At 44.4% G+C, this 20,160-nt stretch overlaps 1 protein-coding gene across 4 annotated transcripts; it reads right to left on the bottom strand.

The window, feature by feature from the left end:
* Window positions 1-6,396: 6,396 nt before the first annotated feature.
* Window positions 6,397-12,531, bottom strand: TSPO2 (translocator protein 2). Of its 4 annotated transcripts, none has more exons than XM_045013444.1 (4): window positions 12,374-12,531; window positions 10,427-10,653; window positions 9,584-9,722; window positions 6,397-9,081 (listed from the first exon to the last, which is right to left on the bottom strand). In XM_045013444.1, the coding sequence occupies exons 2-4, from the start codon at window positions 10,597-10,599 to the stop codon at window positions 8,899-8,901; spliced, it is 495 nt and encodes a 164-aa protein (XP_044869379.1). In that variant the 5' UTR covers window positions 10,600-10,653; window positions 12,374-12,531; the 3' UTR covers window positions 6,397-8,898. The 4 variants fall into 4 exon arrangements, with proteins under 4 accessions (XP_044869379.1, XP_044869381.1, XP_044869382.1 ...); XM_045013446.1 differs by lacking the exon at window positions 12,374-12,531 and adding an exon at window positions 12,050-12,367; XM_045013447.1 differs by lacking the exon at window positions 12,374-12,531 and adding an exon at window positions 10,827-11,839.
* Between the last annotated feature and the right edge of the window lie 7,629 nt (window positions 12,532-20,160).

Below are 20,160 nucleotides of genomic sequence, written 5' to 3'. Positions count from 1 at the left end.
GGATCAGGTTGGAGTTTGCGTGTGGGGCCAGGGGATTGTACAGTACTAAGATCAGGAGTAAGCAGCAGTGGGATTGGTAAGTGGGGTCTAGGACTGACATGTGCAGTGTGTGGGAGGTAGAGTATGGGATTGTTCAGGAGAAGTTCTGAGGTGGTGTTTACTGTATTTTGCCTGAACCAGGTTAGCATGGAATCCAGCTATCCTAAAAAGGCCATGTAGAATAGCATAGGGGGTCTATAAAGTTTTTATTGATAAAAGTTTGGGATGTCTGTATTGCTCTGCAAAAGTGGGGAACCCAGGGCTTGTTTGGGTTTCTTGTGACCTCTAGAAAGGTTTATTTTTTAATGTTGAGGATGGCATGAAATGTTTCCAAATTTCACAAAAACATCTCATACTGAATTTAAAGGGAAAATGGATGCAAATCCCAGGTGCTTCTAACTTAATGGAGTTTCCTGCCGTGCCTCTAGGTTGAAAATAAATAAGAAGCATGTAGCTGCTCTGAATTCACATTTTACTCCTTCAAAACCAATTGGAAATCAAACCTCCAGTATCTTGACTGCTGTGCTAAAGGTAGAACCCATGATGACTGAGATTCAGCCAACAAAGTTATTAAATATTAGCTCTGTATTCAAGGAGTAAGTACTGTAGGTTTGGGGAGGATACATTGTATTCTTCATACATATCAAAGAAGCTGAATTTCTGTTTTCAGTACAAAACTTAATTCAGCTTTAACTATGGTGTTGCATTCAGTGCCTCTATAATTTTATAGTGCCCCGCATCATGATGGATTTGGACCATTCACACTTGTTCAGTTGTACAGTTATTTTTTCTTATTGCACATTGTTCAGTTTTTGTCCCTTTACTAACAATGATCTTTCCTTTCTATAGCATCTCAAAGAATCCCAAGGGTCTTCCCACCTCCCCACATGCTGCACCACTGAAATGCAGCTATTTCTGGGGCAGAGAACAGCAACCACCCTACTGCACCAACACTGTTTGCTGAAACCTGGTGAGTGGTAGTTGTTTATTTGACGACTAACACTTCTGGGGTGGATTGTATTGTGACAACAGGACAGTAAGAGATTTGAGAAGTTCTGAAACAGTCTGTCCAAGGGATATATATAATTTTTCCTATGCTTTTAAAGCTTGGAATACTTTCCTTGGCTGGTGGGTAGAGTATTGTTTTTCCTCTTGACTGGTAACTATGTTTAAATTCCAGATCCCTTGTCCAGTCATTCTCACCTTTGACATTTTGGGGAATGATTTTGGGGATGGGAATCCTCAGCTGATGAGTGACTGCTCTTTCCTTTTCTCCTCCCACCCTCTAAAAAAAAAATCCCATCCTCTCTTGTATCCCCTGACCCACTGTCTCTATTTCTGGAAGCTCTCAACAGCTAGATTAATCATGGTGCCACTACTCTTGCAGCCGTTAGCTTTCACTGGCCAGCCAAACTGCAAAGATCAATGCGAGCTCTCATCTAATCTCCGGAATGTGCTGCTGAGAGTCTGGTTCCATCCTGCCTTTCCCCAGCTGCTGCGCAGTTCCATCTAGGGCAGTGCACTATGTATTCACAACCCCCACCCGTCTGTGCTTGGGCCAAATATGTAAAGGAATGCCAAAGAGATGCTGTCAGTCTGACATTTGCATTAGAATTGTAGGGGGGAAAGTGTCCATCGGTCTGATCCAGGCTTTTTGACCAATGGATAGCTCCCAAAAAGGGTGTGTGTACGTGTGTATGGGTACATGCCTAGTGACTGCACATAGTAATGTTGTGCTCTGCACAGCAATTTATTTTTCCTTCAGCTAGTCAAGAGAGGGAGACTTGGGCCTGGGTCCAGCAGAGGTGCCATATGTGCAGTCATTGTCATTACAGTCTGGGGTAACAGGGAACACTGCAGGTCAAGGAGGAGGCGCACAGGCAGAGCTGTGGGGAGTAGAGGCCAGGACAGGGAATGGTTGCTGGAAGGTTGTAAGATGGGACACTAAGGTGACATCCAGTTCTGGATAGCAACTAGAGGTTTGATCCTTTTGGCTTTTGTGGGTTTTGTCTCCGACTTTTAGAGCTTTGCCATTAACTTCAATGGGAGCAGGATCAGTCCCTTAAATTCATCTGTGACAAACAAAATTCTTTATCTTTTTTTCCCATATATTAATATCTCGTGTGGGGAAAAAAAATAATAAAACACACCCAAATCCTTTGACTTTTCTCCCATTCAGATCCTTTGTCAGTAGCCTTTTAATCATGAACATTTATTTTCTGAGGTTAAAATGTGTGCACTTGGCTTTTATTCTGTGGTGAGCACACAGGGGGCATCAGCTACCTATGCTGAAGCCTCCATTCCAGAGGTGCTAAGGGTTTTGTGTCATGTTTGCAAGAAATGCGAGAGAGCAAAGGAGCCATATGTCAGATCAAACCATTGGTCCATAACTCCAGTATCCTATCTCTGGCAGTGGCCAACATCTGATGTTTAAGAGGTAAACAGCTTCCCCCTCCACAAACATAATGCAGCTGGCCAGTTGTGCAATGCCATACAACTTCCTTCCTGACTCCAAGCCAGGGATCAGCTTATGCCCTGAAGCATGAGATTTAAGTTGCTAGAATTTTAGTTGCATAATTACAAATCTGTTTTTAATCTGATCATAACATTATCCAGCATTTTGAAGTGGGATTCAGGAGTCTGGGAATGCAGTAGAAGATACCTGGCTGCAAAGAAGAATCTTTCTAGGGAGTTCATTGTATTCCTAGGCCAGAGAAACATTTTTTTGGCCAGATCCAAGAGTGAAATAAGACACTGGCTGTATTAATCATAGCTGGGACATGCTCTTTATTCCAAGGTGACAGCTGATGGCAGTAACAAAACATCTCCCTGGATACATTGTTTGGCAGTGATCCTCCTCCTATTTTTCCAGCTGTAACTACCGTTACTCGATAAATAAATAACCTCCCCACTGACAGTGATGTGCAGAGCCAGCTTTTCGTCTCTCAGCCGCCTTGGCCCATCAGCTGCTGTTCCCTCCCCTCTGTGGGACCATGTCTCATACTGCAAAGGTTTCCGAGGGGTCCTTGTCATAGATATAGTCGAAAGGTGGGATAGGTAGAGAGATTGGGGGGAAAAAGGACAGAGTGTTTCCCCCATAAAACCCTTTAGCATTGTGCAAGAAGCTGGTCCCAGTGCATTTCTTTGTCTCCACACCAGACAACTGGTCTTAATTGTCTCCCTGGTTGACAGTCTCAGGAGAGAAGCCAAGATTTGAATCTAATCTTATCTATTGTCATTTTGATATCGTGCCTATCACCATGTTATCTAGGCATTATATAAAAACGATAGATAGATAGATAGCAGAGAGCTTGCACTGGTGTTGTTAATGCTGTACTTGTTGGACCATGTTCTGCTGTCAGGTAGGAAGATGGAACTCCCTGTAGTTTCAAAGAATGTTGCACCCATGTAGCTGAGAGCAGAATTTGATCCTTTCTACAGATGCATAGATAGAGTACTTCAATCTCCAGGGATGTCTATTCCGTTGCAGGCTTGGAAGGATTAATTTTTGATTGGTTAACACCAATTTCACTATACACACACAAACCAATGCAAAAATTGTCATCAATAATCATTGAAATTTAAAAATCAACAGAGTAAGAAAAATGCTGCTTGAGATCTTATTAGTTTAAGGATATTTGTACATTTTGACATGTGACGGTGACAATTTGTGTTTTAATGGCTATAAAGCTTTAACTTTCTGTCCGACCCTCCCCACCGCCATTTTCTGACTCCCCCAATAATTTCCCGCAACTGTGAAAATTGAAATTCATAAACATTTAAAAAATGCTTAAAACCCAGACATTTGTGCAGCTGTGAAAATGTAAATTGATAAAAATTGAAAAAAAAATGCTTTGAAATAAACATTGATATTATCCCATCAAAATTATAAAACAATAAAATAAATGTTGGGCCAACCCTGTGTATAGGTTTTATATTGCAGTCATCACGGTGTACGTGAGCATTGTCCAGCAGGGCACTGAAGAGTGCGACTACCATTTCTCATGTTCTTTTGTCCTCTCCCCAGGGGAAGAAGTATGTGCAACGGGTGGAAAAAATTTTTATATATATAAAATACACACACACACACACACACACGTTACTCTGTGTTTAGAGAAGTCAAGGTCAAAGAAGTGCTCCTTGCACTTGGAGGAGAAGCTGATGGGGTTTGTCTTGGTCCTTAGTTCCTATGGGAGTTCATTCCACAGGGCAGGTCTACACTACTGCTTATGTCAATATAACTTATGTTGCTCAGGGCCGTGAAAAAGCCACCCTCCCTGAGTGATGCTAGCCTAAGTGCTGTCCAGACCAGTGCTATGTCAGTGGGAGACGCTCTCTCGCTGATATAGCTTCTGCCTCTCATGGAGGTGGAGTAATTATGCCGACGGGAGAGCTCTCTCCCAACAGCATAGAGCGTCTTCACCAGACTAGCGTCTTCACCAGTCTTGGGTTGGTCCCTCTAGTGGGCCAGCTGCCTCTCATGTGCCCTGTCCTGGCCTAGGGTCCTTCTACAAACATCCTGCCTCAGTTTTCCCTCTTAGACTGTTCAAGAAACTGAAAACCACTTTTGTCCATTCCCATCCCTTCTTGGGTTGTGCTTTATTAAATTAACAAACATTAAAATAAAGTTTCAAAGTCCATCCAAAAAGTCCATACAAACAAAAGTTTCTTATGATTCCATGATTCTTCTTCCTAGGCCTTTCTGCCTGGGGTCTTTCCTGCTTTGGCAGGCCACTTCCAGGCCCTCCCTGGCTGATGTCTCAGTTCTGACACTCACGCCTAGCAATCTCTAATCCCTGAGCATTTCCCCGTTCATTGCAGCCTTTTGCTACTCTTTATAGGACAATCACCCAGGTGTGGCTCACTCTGTAATCAGGGATGGCTAGCCCCAGCCCTCCAGTCCTTCAAGACCGAGCCGCCTGGTTACAGTCCTCAAGAAAGCTCTTTCTTCTGCCCCTCAAGCGTTACGCTTATGGCAGAGTTCCGCTGTGTCATGTAATACCGTTCACCAGTGGAAAGGAGGGATGGATCAAGGTGAGGAAACAAAGTACAGGGCCAAATTTTCAAAAATAGCCACTGATTTCAGGTGCCTTGATTGTAGATGCTCATTTCACCGTGGGCCTGGCTTTCAGAAGTGCTGAGCACCTGCAGCTCCCACTCACTTTAGTTGGCATCGTGGGAACTCAGTACTTCTGAAAATCAGACTCAAGATGGGCACCGAAAAACAGAGGTGTCCAAAATTAGAGGGCCCTTTGGAAACTTTGGGCCATAGTGAATTAAAGACGTAGAAACCCATACCAGTGTCTCCCACAGAGGAAAAGACAGTCCCTGCTGTATTTGAGGTGTGGTCTCCTCCATAAGCATCTCACGGCCAGCCATCTGGCCCCATCCTATTGGCATATCACCTCTTTCCCTCCCTGTGGAAGGCGAGATTATCATATCAGTTCGAGCAGGGGGTAAGCAGTTTCATTTGCTCTCTGTGTGCTAACTCCACAGAACATCTGCTCCCGGAGGTTTTGCCCCAGAAGGAACTGACTTGCTAGATTACAGTAAAGCTATGAAAAAAAATAGTCACCAAGAATGTTGGTCTCGATGCAGAATTCACTGAATGGAATTCTCTGGCCTGTGTTATGCAGGAGGTCAGACTACATCAGTGGCTCTCAACCTTTCCAGACTACTGTACCCCCTTTTAGGACTCTGATTTGCCTTGTGTACCCCAAGTTTCATCTCACTTAAAAACTACTTGCTTGCAAAATCAGACATAAAAATACAAAAGTGCCACAGCCATTATTACAGAAAAATTGCTGACTTCTTCATTTTTACCATATAATTATAAAACAAATCAGGTTGAATACAAATATTGTACTCACGTTTCAGTGTATAGTATATAGAGCAGTATAAACAAGTAATTGTCTGTATGAAATTTTAGTTTGTACTGACTTTGCTAGTGCTTTTTATGTAGCCTGTTGTAAAGCTAGGCAAATATCTAGATGAGTTGATGTATCCCCTGGAAGACTTCTGCGTGCCCCTGGTTGAGAACCACTGGACTAGATGATCAGAATAGGCCCTTCTGGCTTGAAAATCGAGAACTGTATCGAGTCCATCCACTGTTAGCTTGCACTGGTGTTGTTAATGCTGTTGTTGGAGCATGTTCTGCTCTCAGGTAGGGAGATGCAACTTGTGCATTGAGGAGCTTTTTTCCATGAGGTTCAGTGGGTTCCTTGGAGCCTTTCATAGAACTAGTGCCTAATGCCGTTTCCCCTTCCATCTGAGTTCCGTGTGAAAGCTGCGGGCTCTAGCCAGGGTCTCTGGAACCTTTCCCAGCCCTTTTGCAAACCCAGAACCACAAACAACGGATTTCTTTTTGGAAACAAAAAATCTTGGTTTTATTAAAAGCAAATACAATGTCTCTACATCTGCAGTTCAAACTACACTACCCCAAATAACGCCCTTCACCCCTACAATCAGCTGCCAGTAAAAAGATCCATTAAAGAGATACATACATTGTTTTTATTTCATAAAAAATAGTCAATCCTCTCTCTAAACAGGGAATATCTAATGCCTAGACAGCAGAAGGAAGGATCAGAATGGGGGAGGTTGGAATGGACCTTCCTCTCATAGGGTTGCCAACCCTCCAGGATTGTTCTGGTTTCTCCAGGAATTAAAGATTAATCTTAGCCCGAGCCCTGCGAGGCTGAGTCAGCTGGCACAGGCCAGCTAGGGGTGTCGAATTGCAGTGTAGACACACTCTGAGACGCATGGATTACTGTGTATCATTGCTCTGGAATATTAAGCACATTGTCATCTTTCCTGCCTATTTTGCCCCCTTTAAAAAACAAAGCAACTCCTTACCCTCCCCCTTCCTTGGGTTAAAACAAATATAGGCTATGTCCATAATTCACCATAATGTGTGAAAGGAGACAGTGTGGCAGCATTCAGGAAAACATCCTTATTCAGGAAACTTGTTAAGTACCTTCTTAGCTTTAAGCACATGCTGACGTCCCATTGAAGTCCTGAGTCAGGGCCAGATGGAGAGTGAAGCCTGAACATTTTGAATTTCTTATCTTCTGGGAGGAAGGATTGTCCAGTGGTTAGAGCATTGGCCCAGGAGTTGAGAATTGTCTTTGCTCTGCTTTTTGACCTTGGGCACATCACTTTGGCCTAGTATTGCTATCCTGGCAAATTCTTGTAGTGTAGATGCAGTTTATACTTGCAAAGGAGTGCTTTTGTTGCTATAGCTTGATTCCCAAAGCAAAAAACTTCAATCAGCAAAAGCTTTTTGGTTGGGATAACTACATCCACATTAGGGCTTTTGCCAATATAGAAATGTTGTTTAAAAAAAAGAAAAATCACACCCCTAACTCACATTGCTTTACCATCAAAACTTTCTAGTGTAAACCTGGCCTAAGTCTCTCTGTGCCTCAGTCTCCTTGTCAGTACAATAGGGATAATAGCATTGTTCTACTTCACAGGGAGTTTGTGAGCATAAAAAGTGCGAGGGGCTCACATGCTATGGTAATGGGGGTCTGGTAAGCACTTTAGACAGTGGATTTGTCCAGGACCCTCTTGGTGAGTCTATGGAGGAACAACCTCCTCAGCATTACGGGCCCCGGCCTGCAAGCACTCTCTCACGTGAGCAGTCCTTATGGGCCTATTTGTTCCATAAATCAGGCACCGCTTCCACTAACCTGAAAAATGCCAAAGTGGTATTGGGTAAAGTGATACTGCCTGGGATTTTAAATGAGTCAGGTTAGGGTGATCAGACAGCAAGTATGAAAAATCGGGATGGGGATGGGGGTGGGGGGAGGTGTAAAAGGAGCCTATATAAGAAAAAGACCCAAAAATCAGGACTGTCCCTATAAAATGGGGACATCTGGTGACCCTAAGTCAGGTGCCCAATTCCCACTGAATTTCAGTGGGATTTAGGCATATAACTCCCTTGTGCACCTTTGAAAATCCCAGCTGTTGTCTGGTAGTTTAAAGCACAACATTTAGAGGGGTTGGTTTGAAGGTTTTACAAAGCATATTATAAATGTGTCAGTACATGTTTTGTGGGATGTTTTATTTCAGTGAATGCAGAGGGGAGAGGGTTTGTGGGGAGGGGTATTTTGGAGGTGGAACATATAAACATTTCCCTTCAGTATAGTTATTTGCAGTCCAGTCATTGCAGCATTGTACAGGGGCATGAAAACCAAGAAGCACAATAGACTAAAAGCAGAAAATGAACCTGACCATTTTCATTTCACAGGCAGAGAAAATGGCAATTAATGAGCAAGCAACCTAGACGGTGAGAAGTTAATGGCTAATGGTAAAAAGTCCAAACTGAGTCTTATGCAAAAATTAAACAGCAGAAATGGCAAAAAGCCATTACGTTTGTAAAAATTGTCCTGCTTTAATCATCTCAGGTGTTTTTCGTCACAGAGGTGAGAATTTTTTTTAATGTATGCGAGCAAATTCTGATCACAATTGCACTGATATAAATCCCAAATAACTCCATTGTCTTCAGTGGAGTGACTCTGAATTTATAGTGGCATAACAGAGCAGAAATTGGCCTATGAGATTTAACCTGTTAGTGTCCCTTTAAGACCACCATAGAGCTGTAACCCCCAAACCCCAGAATTGTTGGAGAAAAAGAGAGGCAGGGGTTCTCAGGTTAAAGGTATATGGTAGCCTTAAAGGGACATCCCATTTCACTGTGCAAACTTTTCCCCATCCACCCTATGCAAATAATATGTATGTTCAGATGCCCATCTTAATAAAATTAACCATCCCCGGGCTATCAGCTCTTGGTTCACCACATCACATCAGGATGGGTTGGTTTCATAGAATGACCTTATTTCACCAGCTCCTCTTTTTGTCTTAGTCACTCTTTCCTTTTTCCTCCTCAGGATTGTCCCTCCAGATGCAGAAAGTGAGAGAAGAAGCCAAGGTCAGCCAAGCCAGATAAGGCACCATCAGCATTGTCGCCGTCTTGTTAATGGGGTACCAAGAGTACATGGTGCCAAGCACCAGGCCATATAGGCACAGGATGTCCACCAGAGCCTGAAGAAGAGAGAGGGAAATGATTGAGGCATCTACTGCTGGGATCGTATTCTCCCTATGCATTGTAAGAGTAACTCTTATCGAAGGCAGTCCAGCGAGAGTAGGGCTGTTATGGGCTCTCCTGTTGACAGTGTATTTTATAGCCTGATAAGCCATCCATGAATAGCGTGGCCCCCTTGAAGTTCATGGCCCTGCCTCTGGTTGGACCAGGGTGTGACACTCAAGGAGGCTTATCTCTCGCCATAAATTCTTAACAGAAAGATGCAGCAGCCAGAACACTGGCTCCCTAACCGCCCCGCTTTTCGGGTCAGGAATGCAAGGGACTGATAACACTGGTTAGAATCAAGTGTGGTGTGAGCAGACACTGAGCTCTGCTAAGATGCCTTTACAGTTGACACAGGGTACAGCACTACCTGGTGCTCGCTGTGGACCCTCCGAAAGGCGCCAAACCGGTGGCGCAGAGACACAGACAATACAAGACAAATATGCACGGACACATTACCAGTTTTAGCTTATGAGCGCCAAAGAATAGGGGAGTCCAAGCCCAGTTCAAGGCAAGCTGAGCCCCATAGAGGCCCAGCGGGATGACGGCTTTGCTGTTGAAGCCCCCTAAGTCATTCCACACCAAGTATGAAGCATAGCTGTGAAGAGGAGAATCACAATTAACATTTTGCTGTCCCACCTGGCTTCTCTCCAAGATACTGTGGGATCAGGCACTATTCTACCAGGAGGCACCGGTTTTTGCTCCATATAATTCTTATTATTGGAACACAGCTCCAAGGGCAGATCCCACCCTAGCCAAAGGCAGCTCTTATGGCTTGTCTACACTGGGTTTTGAGGGCGGGGTTTGCACCACTGTAGCTACACTGATGCAACTCCTACTCTAGACATACCGCACTGGTGCAAAAGTGACTTGCGGTAGTGGTTTTGCACCAGTGCAGCATTGGTGCACCTACATCTGTGGCCTGCCATCATCTCAAACTCATGATCTCTCTTGTCTATTTAGGCAATAAGTTCATCTGGCAGGGAATGTCTCTGGCTATGGATACAGCGCCTAGCACAATGGGACCCTGATCTTAGCTCATCGTGAGCCTCAATGCAAAATAAACCCAGTGTAGACAAAGTCCCCAGCAAAAAAAAAAAAAGTTCCAGGTGGAGCTGATGAACTCATCTCAGTACCCAGTGGGGTGTTATGTTCGTCTTCTGAAAATAAATGTCCTCTTCCTGCCCACTTTGTCCTTGAGAAGAAAAGCTCCAAACTGAGCAGTGGAGGAGAGTGAAGTGATGTCTCCCCTAGAGATAAAGACCCACAGAAGCAGAGAAGGGGTGGTACATGGAACCTTACCCCATGCCTGTGTACAGGGTAGTCCACACGACGGGGAACATTTTGTTGGGTGGACGCCAAGAGGGTTTCTTCAGGCTTTCGAACCAAGTAGGCACTTCTTTCCGTGTCAAGAGCCAGCCAAGAAATCCCCCGATATGAGGCAAGGTAGAGAACCCAACAGCATGAGCCCACATCCCTCCTTACTTGATTGAACTGGACTTTGGGTGGCTGGTCCTGGCCTTTTGTGACTAAAAAGCAATAAGTGAGCATCATTTCCAAAGGACATTGGTTATTTCCATATTGACCAAGACCTTCCAGGTCTTTGCCTTACTCTAATTGCCTGGAGGTCTTTTTGGCAAAGTGGCTACCCTCCATCCCCACTCGCTGTCAATGTACTGGCTGCTGCAATTTCATTATTTACCTAACATGGCTGCATTGAAACCATCCTTAGAAGACAGGACTGAAGTCACTTTTCTCAGTGCTTGTCCAAATGCCACAGCTCACAGAGCGCGCACCCTCTCCTACACGTATGCTGCTAGACCTCTCAATGCAGCTATTATCTCTCTGCTGCATGCTCCTCTCAGTAGGGAAAAACAGACAGTTTGTCGTGGGACCTCCATTTTCTTCTCTCTTCAGCTTATCTCTCACCATATATTTATATTTTAAATAAACATCTGTAGTGAGCATTTTTTCATCACAATATTTCAAAGTGCCTTACTAACATTATTTAATCCTTCCTGCACTCTTGGAAAGCAGAAAGGGATTATTCTCCCCCATTTCACAAAGGGGTAAACTGAGGCACAGAGGGGTTTATAGACTTGTCTAGGTCATACAGTGATTCCCTTCCAGATCCAGGCACACAGAACCAAGGAATGCTGAGTCTCAATCCCCTGTCCTAGGCATTACATACCCCCTCCCTTTTTAAAGACAGTCGCACAGTCTTTACATGACTATGGGCAAGTCGTATCAGGGATGAGTGGCCTCCAGTCCTCAACATGCTTCTCATCCTCAGGGGCAGATTGAGATGTGCCTGTCTAGCCTCTCAGTGGACCAACCCTTTCTTTTTGGATCCATTCATAACTTTAAACCCAGTCTCATTAATCTGTGGGAACACGTGGGCTGTTCTTCCTGACAGTAAAAGATCATACTGATCATGCTCGGCATCACTGTGGGAGTCTGAGCAAAAGACTTCAAAAAGGTGGTTGTCTTTGGCAATGTAAGGGGCAGGGGGAGAGGTTCAGAATACATCTTTCAGAAAAAAAAGTCCCTGGGCAGGGGTGCTGGAACAGTTTCTATAGTGGGGGTGCTGATAATGGAAACCATGTATTTGGTGTTTGTTATTACTGCTTCAAGGCAGGGAGTGCGGCTGCACCCCTTGCACCCATAGTTGCAGCACCACTGTCCCTGGGAATCCATCTATTCTGTTACTTTGCACTTTTCGGGGGACATAGATCAGGAGAAAAGAACTGACCTGAATAGTCTTCTGTGTTTTGGATTTTGATCCAGAACTAACGCTGACAGCCCATACTAATTATTAATATTATGCAAGAAAAGGTCATCTTTAGAAACCTGGAGCCAGCAGAATACAAGCAAAGTAAAGACCAAATACACACAGGCGTCATAGCAAATAAACAAGTCATTTACCAGACAGTTTATGGCACTATTGAAGCGTCTATGGGCCAGAAAACCAGCCTTGCGCTGAGCAAAACAAGAGGAGTCAATCCTAATTTAAAATTATATAAGGGCACAGGCTGCATTTCAGTTTCTGCTCAGCAGAGCAAATTGTTACTGCCAGGGTTTGCAAAACAAACAAACAAACAGACACTGGAAATGCTAGGCTACTTTGTTACAGATTGCTGAAGTAACTAAGGGGTGAAACAGACACTTCATTGTCATAACATTCTAATTTGGAACATAGCTACTGATACTGACAAGGCTAAATCTATAGGAACAGCAGCCTTCACTCACCTTCTCCCAGTTGATTTCCCCCCCCTCACCAGGAAAACACAAGAAGCAAACAGATAGATTTCTGAGGCCAGCCTCTGGCTCTGTTCCTGCTTCTACACAATGAAGAAATTGTCATCTGAGTTACGTTGAAGTAGCAGAGAAAGGGGCGTGTGTGTGGAGCCTGTAGTCTGGAAGAATTACTGAAGATCCCTTTAGTGGTGTTTGTGTAACTGTCTGCAGAGGGCGGATCCAACCTGTCAAATTCACACATACACGCAGTATGTGAGCCTCTACATCTCTGCTTGATGCGTTGAGGGAATCCCTCTGTGAATGTGTGTGTGTGTGTGTGTGTGTGTGTGAGAGAGAGAGAGAATGAATGTGTGTTCTGTTTGTGTATGTGGTGTGAATGCGTTGTGTATGAGAGACCATGTGTTGAGTATTTGAACGTGTGTGAATGATGTATATATGAGTGTCTGTGCATGTACGAGTGTGTATGTGTATATGAGTGTTATGTGAAGAACTTGTATGTAGGTGAGAATGTGTCCTGCATGTGGGATTGTGTAATTGTGCGCTAGTGCATTAATGAGAGCAACAGATGGCCCAATCCTCATCTGGTGTAAATTGGAGTAACTCTATGGATATTAATAGAGGTATGCTGATTTACACTAGCTCAGAAGCTGGCCCGGTGCAAGTATGTCTTCTATGTGTACAACAGTGTGTGAGTGAGAGAGAGAACATGCTCTCTGTGTGTGAATGGGTGTCTGCAATTTTAATCATCCATGTGGTGCATATCAGAACATTTTTTAACCAGAGGCTCTCTGTGATCTCCCCTCCACTTCCCTCGTAGCCAAAATTGGCAAAAGCCTCTTGAATCTAAAGTAAAGACATTACAAATGCATGTTAAATGGCAGATGGAGGGAGGGAGGGACCTAGAAATCAATTTCCATTAGGAGGCTGTCTACAAGGGATGGAGAATTAAACACTAATTCACTTTTACTATGGGTCATTACCTGAATTTCATGGTCTGAAGCAAGGTTGATGTCCCTTGGGGGAGTGTAATATTTCCATTATAATACAGACCCAGTCAGATCCTTTAATTTTATTGCGCTCAGAAAGAGCAGAAAAAAATTACTGTTTTGTGAAGGGTGGGGAGAAACCCAGATTCTTAGAGTACGTCTACACTGCAATAAAAAACCTGCCGCACTGAGTCTCAAAGACCAGGTCAGATGACTCAGGCTTATGAGGCTCAGGCTGCAAGGCTAAAAATAGCTGTGTAGCTGTTCAGGCTTGGGCTGGAGTCTGGGTTTTCATAGAATCATAGAATCTCAGGGTTGGAAGGGACCTCAGGAGGTCATCTAGTCCAACCCCCTGCTCAAAGCAGGACCAAACCCAACTAAATCATCCCAGCCAGGGCTTTGTCAAGCCTGACCTTAAAAACCTCTAAGGAAGGAGATTCCACCACCTCCCTAGGTAACCCATTCCAGTTCTTTACCACCCTACTAGTGAAAAAGTTTTTCCTAATGTCCAACCTAAACCTCCCCCTCTGCAACTTGAGACCATTACTCCTTGTTCTGTCATCTTCTACCACTGAGAACGGTCTAGATCCATCCTCTTTGGAACCCCCTTTCAGGTAGTTGAAGGCTGCTATCAAATCCCCCCTCATTCTTCTCTTCTGCAAGCTAAACAATCTCAGTTCCCTCAGCCTCTCCTCATAAGTCATGTGCTCCGGCCCCCAATCATTTTTGTTGCCCTCTGCTGGACTCTTTCCAATTTTTCCACATCCTTCTTGTAGTGTGGGGCCCAAAACCAGACACAGTACTCCAGATGAGGCCTCACCAATGTCGAATAGAGGGGAATGATCAGTAGCAATGCCCCTACTTATACAGCCCAAAATACCATTAGCCTTCTTGGCAACAAAGGCACACTGTTGACTCATATCCAGCTTCTTGTCCACTGTAACCCCTAGGTCCTTTTCTGCAGAACTGCTTCCTAGCCATTCGGTCCCTAGTTCTGTCATCTTCTACCACTGAGAACAGTCTAGATCCATCCTCTTTGGAACCCCGTTTCAGGTAGTTGAAAGCAGCTATCAAATCCCCCCTCATTCTCCTCTTCTGCAGACTAAACAATCCCAGTTCCCTCAGCCTCTCCTCATAAGTCATGTGCTCCAGCCCCCTAATCATTTTTGTTGCCCTCCGCTGGACTCTCTCCAATTTATCCACATCCTTCTTGTAGTGTGGGGCCCAAAACTGAAACCCTCCTCACTCGCAGGGAATTAGAGCCCAGGCTCCAGCCTGAGACCAAATGTCTATATTGCAATTTGATAGCCCTGGAGCCCGAGCCCCATGAATCTGAATCAGCAGACCTGGGCCAGCGGCGGCCACACTGCAGGTCTTTTATCGCAGTGTGGTCATTCCCTTAGCTGCTGTAAATCAGCGTAGCTCCATTGAAGGGTTGTGTTTCCGTAGGGTAATTATCACTGTAAAATAAGAGATGCAACACAAGCATTAATTGAACAGTAGTCATTTTCATCTCATTTTGGAGCCCACCCCTCTGAAGACCTTGCAAATGGAAAAGCCCATCATTCAACAATGCTGCTATTGTGCATGACAGATCAGTTTCTAGTGCGATCAGCTGGTTGGCTGCTGATGTTCCTCTGGAGTAGTAATAATACAGACCACTGACTAATGTTTCCTTCATGACTACATTGGAAAGTAACCTGGCAACAATTTTTAGCTGCTAGTATTTCCTTCCCATGGACAGGGTGCAAAAAGATCACTGTTCAGAATAATCCGCTGCTTGATGGATTTCTGTATAACCCAGATCATACCTGGGCCTGGTCTGTCAAATTCCTAGCCCACTTTACAGATTAGGATGCTGGTGAAATTAAATATTTGATCTAAAAAATTAATGGCCCAGCTCACAAGAGCCCTGGCTTCACTGGCACAGGAGCTATAAAACCTCTATAACTGGCCATGGAGAATTTCCCTGTGTAGGCATATAGCTGGCGTAATGGCACTATGTGACTCACCCAGCAGCTGCCCATAAATGGGGTCATTTTGGGGACATTTCTGTAGAAAATGAGCATGCACTGCCACACTCCAGCTACCTCTGGCTCCTGAAATAGCCCCTAGGATCCACAGGCAGCTGGGTAGACATAAGGACAGCCCCTGAGACTGCTTTGTCTTCATCGGGGATTGGGCCAACCCCAGAATCAGAGCAAATTTCAAGCAATTATTAGGCAATTTTTCCAGAGGGGGAATTGTGAACTTGTAAAATACAAGTGTAACACATCCTGCCACAATGTAGTGCTGTCTCCTTTGGTTTATGAGCCCACTACTGGGTTTGTGCTAACAGAGTTCAATCTCTTAGCTCAGGCAGGAGAGGCTCATGCTTTTTAGACCCAGACCTCCAAGGTTCAATCCCCATCCAGGGGCATTGGGTCACATTACACAGGTATTCACCTTGACTATCTGATACAAAAAGTTATGCGCATCCAATCAAAGAAGAGGAAGACACCATGTGACCCATGCATCCATTCTAAATTTTAAATGCTCCCAAGAAGCCACCTGCAAATCAGCAACACAGCAAGAATTAGTCAGGGACACTGTTCAGAGAATGATGAATAAATCTGAGAAAAACATGATCTGCTTTACGCATGATTCATGAGGAGGAAAAGCAAAATTGGTCTAATACATAATCTGTTAAGAATTATTCTCCCAGCTCTATCACTAATGCACTGTTGCTATAGGGTACATTAGGGATCTTTACTGTGAATCATTGAGGAATGCAATATTCCCATTTCTACTGAGAGATCGAAGTCTATTTATCTCAGTGCTCCCAGTTCCCAGGGGATCATAGGTATCAGAGATAGGAAAGAAGTATGAGGTTGGTGAATCCATTGCTGTGCATGGGAGAGGGAGCAGGTACTAGATTTAAAAATTTTATTAAGGTAAATGTTTGAAATGAAATATACACAGGTTGATAGAGAAGGTACTGTACATCTGTATTACACTGAATCTCAGCCAAAATGCTGTGGTTTTTCCAGGCAGGTGACAAAACTACAAGAGTCAAGCGAAGAAAACTCATCCTATTGCTATTCAATAAAATAACGATGACAATAAAAATCAGTGCAGCATCCTTGGCTCATGTCAGCTCTTGTTTCACTTCCCGGTAACTAACCAGAAAAGCCCACAGACTTTGACCTGTGACATTGCCTAGATACGAATGGCTGGGGGCTGAGAAGAGCACATTTCCAAATGTCATGCCTAGGGAGTATCTTTCCATGCACCTCACTGGGTCTTTGGAACAGCCAGAGAAGGGACAATTGTAAGAAAATTCTGACCATGATTTACGTGGAGCCTAGTGCTGGCTAAGAAAGGACTTTGAGAGCCAGGTCCTCAGCTGGTGTAAATCAGTGTAACCCTACTGAAGTCAATGGAGTTGCATAGGTTTACACAAGTTGAGGATCTGGCCTCGAGAGCATAGTGAGTGCTGTGTGGAGACCCAAGCACAATCAGTCGTGCTCAGAGTCACGCACCTTACTGTCAAGTCTCAGTGCTTTGATTCAAGGAACCTAGGGACAAAACAGGGCCTTTACTAGTGGAAGTCATGTTGTGATGCTAGGCATCATGCTGAACCAGCGTCATTTAGAGCTTGACTGTAACCACTTTGCCCATTGCTGCCAGTCCAGTCCTCACCTCCACATTTGGCACGGATTTTGTTTCCGGAGGAAGCAGGTAGCCTCCAGTCTGCAGCAGTTTGCCTGCCTCTGTGGTTTCTGTCAGTGTAACTGTTCTTGGCCATTTCTCATTCAGAACAGCCCATGGAATTAAAAGTCTCTCTGAAGGGTAGAGTCTAGTGATTAAAACAGGGGGCACTGGAAAACCAGACTCCTGGGTTCACTTCCTGGCTCTATTATTATTTGTACTGCTGTAATGCTCAGGGCCCCTAGTAAGCGGACCAGAACACCATTGTGCCAGGCACTGCACAGTAGAACCTCAGAGTTACGAACACCTTGGGAATGGAGGTTGTTTGCAACTCTGAAATGTTCATAACTGTGAACAAAATGTTCTGGTTGTTCTTTCAGAAGTTTACAACATTGACTTAACACAGCTTTGAAACTTTACTATGCAGAAGAAAAATGCTGCATTTAACCATCGTAATTTAAATGAAAGAAGCACAGAAACAGTTTCCTTACCACATCAAATCTTTTTTTAAACTTTCACTTTACTTTTTTAGTAATTTATATTTAACACCATACTGTATTTCCTTTTTTTTTTTTTTTTTTTGGTCTTTGCTGCTCCCTGATTGTGAGGTGCGTGGTTGAGTGGTCTGTTCGTAACTCTGAGGTTCTGTTGTATAAACACAGTCCCTGCCCAGGGGTCTAGGAGCATTATCTAGTGGTTATAGCAAGAGACTGTGAGTCAGACGACCGGTTTTATTCCCATCTCTCTCATGGACTCCCTTTGTGACTTTGGGCAAATCACATTTCTTCTCTGTGCCTCAGTTTCACCCGCTTCAAAATGGGTGCAATAAGTACCCACTTCCCAGGGGGTTGCCAGGGCTAACTAATGAATGGCTGTAGGATGAAAGGCATTACAGAAGGGCAAAGTATTTAATATTTGCTAAGCAAGGAAAAAAAGAAACAGATTCAGGTTTCTTTTCTTTATTATGATGAACGTTAACTGTTTAGTTGGGATTTTATTGAGAGCATCGTTTTTTCTGAACTGCTGTTTTGACGTCTGTTTATTACTTTCCATTTGAGCCCAGCACTGACCAATGAAGCCGTTGTTACAATGCACACATAGTGTGAGTTCTGTACTTCGGTCTAAATATCTACTCTTCCTGCTTAACCCAGTTACCTACGTAATCTAGCTACTTAACCTACCTACTTCTTCTGTTTATGCATCTCCTCTGTCTACCTGCCTGTGTACATACACAGTCCAGCACCCACCTACCCAAACTGTCTACTGAACCTAGCTACCTACTTAATCTGTTTAACCTAATTTAATCTAGCTACCTAGCTATTCTGTCTACATGCCTCTTTACACAACCCCAACTAATCCCTGCTTACCTACCCACTTAACCTATCTACCTACTTAATCTACTTCCCTGCCTACCTTTATACCTAATTATCTATTTACTTCTCTATTTAATACTATTTACCTACCTGCTCTGTCTACATAACCTATCTAGCTAATCTACCTACCTAATCTATTCTAGGCATTTATAATGTGCTCATCACTGTAGCATCTAGGCAGCAATATCTGTATGTGCCAATCTGAGTTATACCTGAAGCACTGCGTACTTTCTCCCTGCTCCCCCATGCCGAGGGGGAGACGGTTTTCACTGTCCAGCATGCACCAGCCTGAAATCATTTCTCTGTGCTAATGAGCGTTAAACTGCAGTTTTTCCTTTCGCATAGCACATCTGACCTGCTGAGACCCAAAGATGCCATTTCCAGCGAGAGATGGGTCTGAGCAGCAGTAGTTCAGATCTGGGATCTGAACAGCCTCAAAACTCAGGGCAGCTCAGATCCAGAGGTTTAGTTTGGCCCATGATAGAGCTAAGGAACCAGTCACAACACCCAGATCTGGGTTCAGACTTGCCCAGCATTCATGGTTCTTGGATCTTGAATTCTGGCCCAGGCCACTGTCTGTTTAAATTATCAAAAAAAAATCTTTAAAATTATGTGGCCTTTTATTTCGGTTGGTAACTTAATTAGGAGCAAGCGAAGAAACCCAAGCTAGTGTTAGAAGCAGGAGGCAGGATGGATTACAGAGACAGTTGACTTTTTTATTAGGGCCATTTATCTTTTGTAAAATTTAACCTTCCCCTGAACAAAAGGTGAGTAGTGGCAGGGTAGCATGTGTATATTAAACGTGTCAGCTAAGTCAGTCATTCAGAATGATATTGCATGACCAGGAATGCATTGTAACCTCACTTGGGTTTCACTGTTGGCAGCTCTGCGATAAAGGTATTTATAGAAGATGGGAGCAGGGGCTGGGGGATATTGTAACCGCTAGGTTTCTGTGGTTTAATTTATGGCTGTTAGCGGGGAGGAGCCTGAGCTCCACTTCTCTGCACCAGCAGTTGTTAAATGGAGCCCAGAGCCCCCTAATTCCCAGGGATTCATTCTGTGCTTCACCAGCAGAGGGGATTGGCTTTCTCACCTGCCGCACCGCCTCACACTCTGTTCCTTCAGCAGCACCCAGTCATTTTCCCCTACTTTTACTACAGGGGTTCCAGAGGTAGGATCTCTAAATCCAGGCCCCTGTAATATGTCTCAGTGGAGGTTGGAGTGAGCAGGCTTTGATGCTACAGTGATGGGTGCTATAGAAAACCCAGAGACAGAGAGAGACCCTTGCAGTGTCCTGGGGGTGGGGCCTAACGGGATGGGGATCTGTTGAGCAGCTCTGATTCACAGCTAACCGGGCGAGAGGATGGTGGGCTTTGTTTTATATTCAGGCTAGGCGGTGGCATCTGCCCCCAGTGCCCAAAGTTGCGAGTTATACGCTTCAGTCACATCCACCATACCCTGGCGTAGTGCAATATAAGGCCAGCTTCAAATTTGGTGACTATTATTTGTGTGCTCTCCCCACTAAGCATGTGTGTGTGTGTGTGCGTGGGGAGGGTGGGGGGGGGATACAAAAGACTGAACAGTCCTGCTGCTGGAATAGAGAAACAATCCCACTAGCCATGCAGAACTTGGGGAAGGGTTGATAGCAGAGCTCAGTGCAGGTGTGGCAGGAATGTCCTACAGCTGGCACCAGGGAACAGCATCAGCTGTAGAGGCCCAGATCCTCAAC

This window comes from Mauremys mutica, chromosome 4, assembly GCF_020497125.1.
Source record: "Mauremys mutica isolate MM-2020 ecotype Southern chromosome 4, ASM2049712v1, whole genome shotgun sequence".
NCBI classification, from domain to species: domain Eukaryota; kingdom Metazoa; phylum Chordata; order Testudines; family Geoemydidae; genus Mauremys; species Mauremys mutica.
The sequence above is the reverse complement of the archived record's forward strand: the minus strand, read 5'-3'. Positions and strand labels throughout refer to the sequence as shown.

Coding starts and splice junctions, on each gene's coding strand:
- TSPO2 (XM_045013444.1), bottom strand. CDS start 10,599: ATGTGGGCTCATGCTGTTGGGTTCTCTACCTTGCCTCATATCGGGGGA. Junction 9,723..10,426: donor ACCCTGTACACAGGCATGGG/GTAAGGTTCCAT, acceptor TCCTCTTCACAG/CTATGCTTCATACTTGGTGT. Junction 9,082..9,583: donor GCGCTCATAAGCTAAAACTG/GTAATGTGTCCG, acceptor TCTCTTCTTCAG/GCTCTGGTGGACATCCTGTG.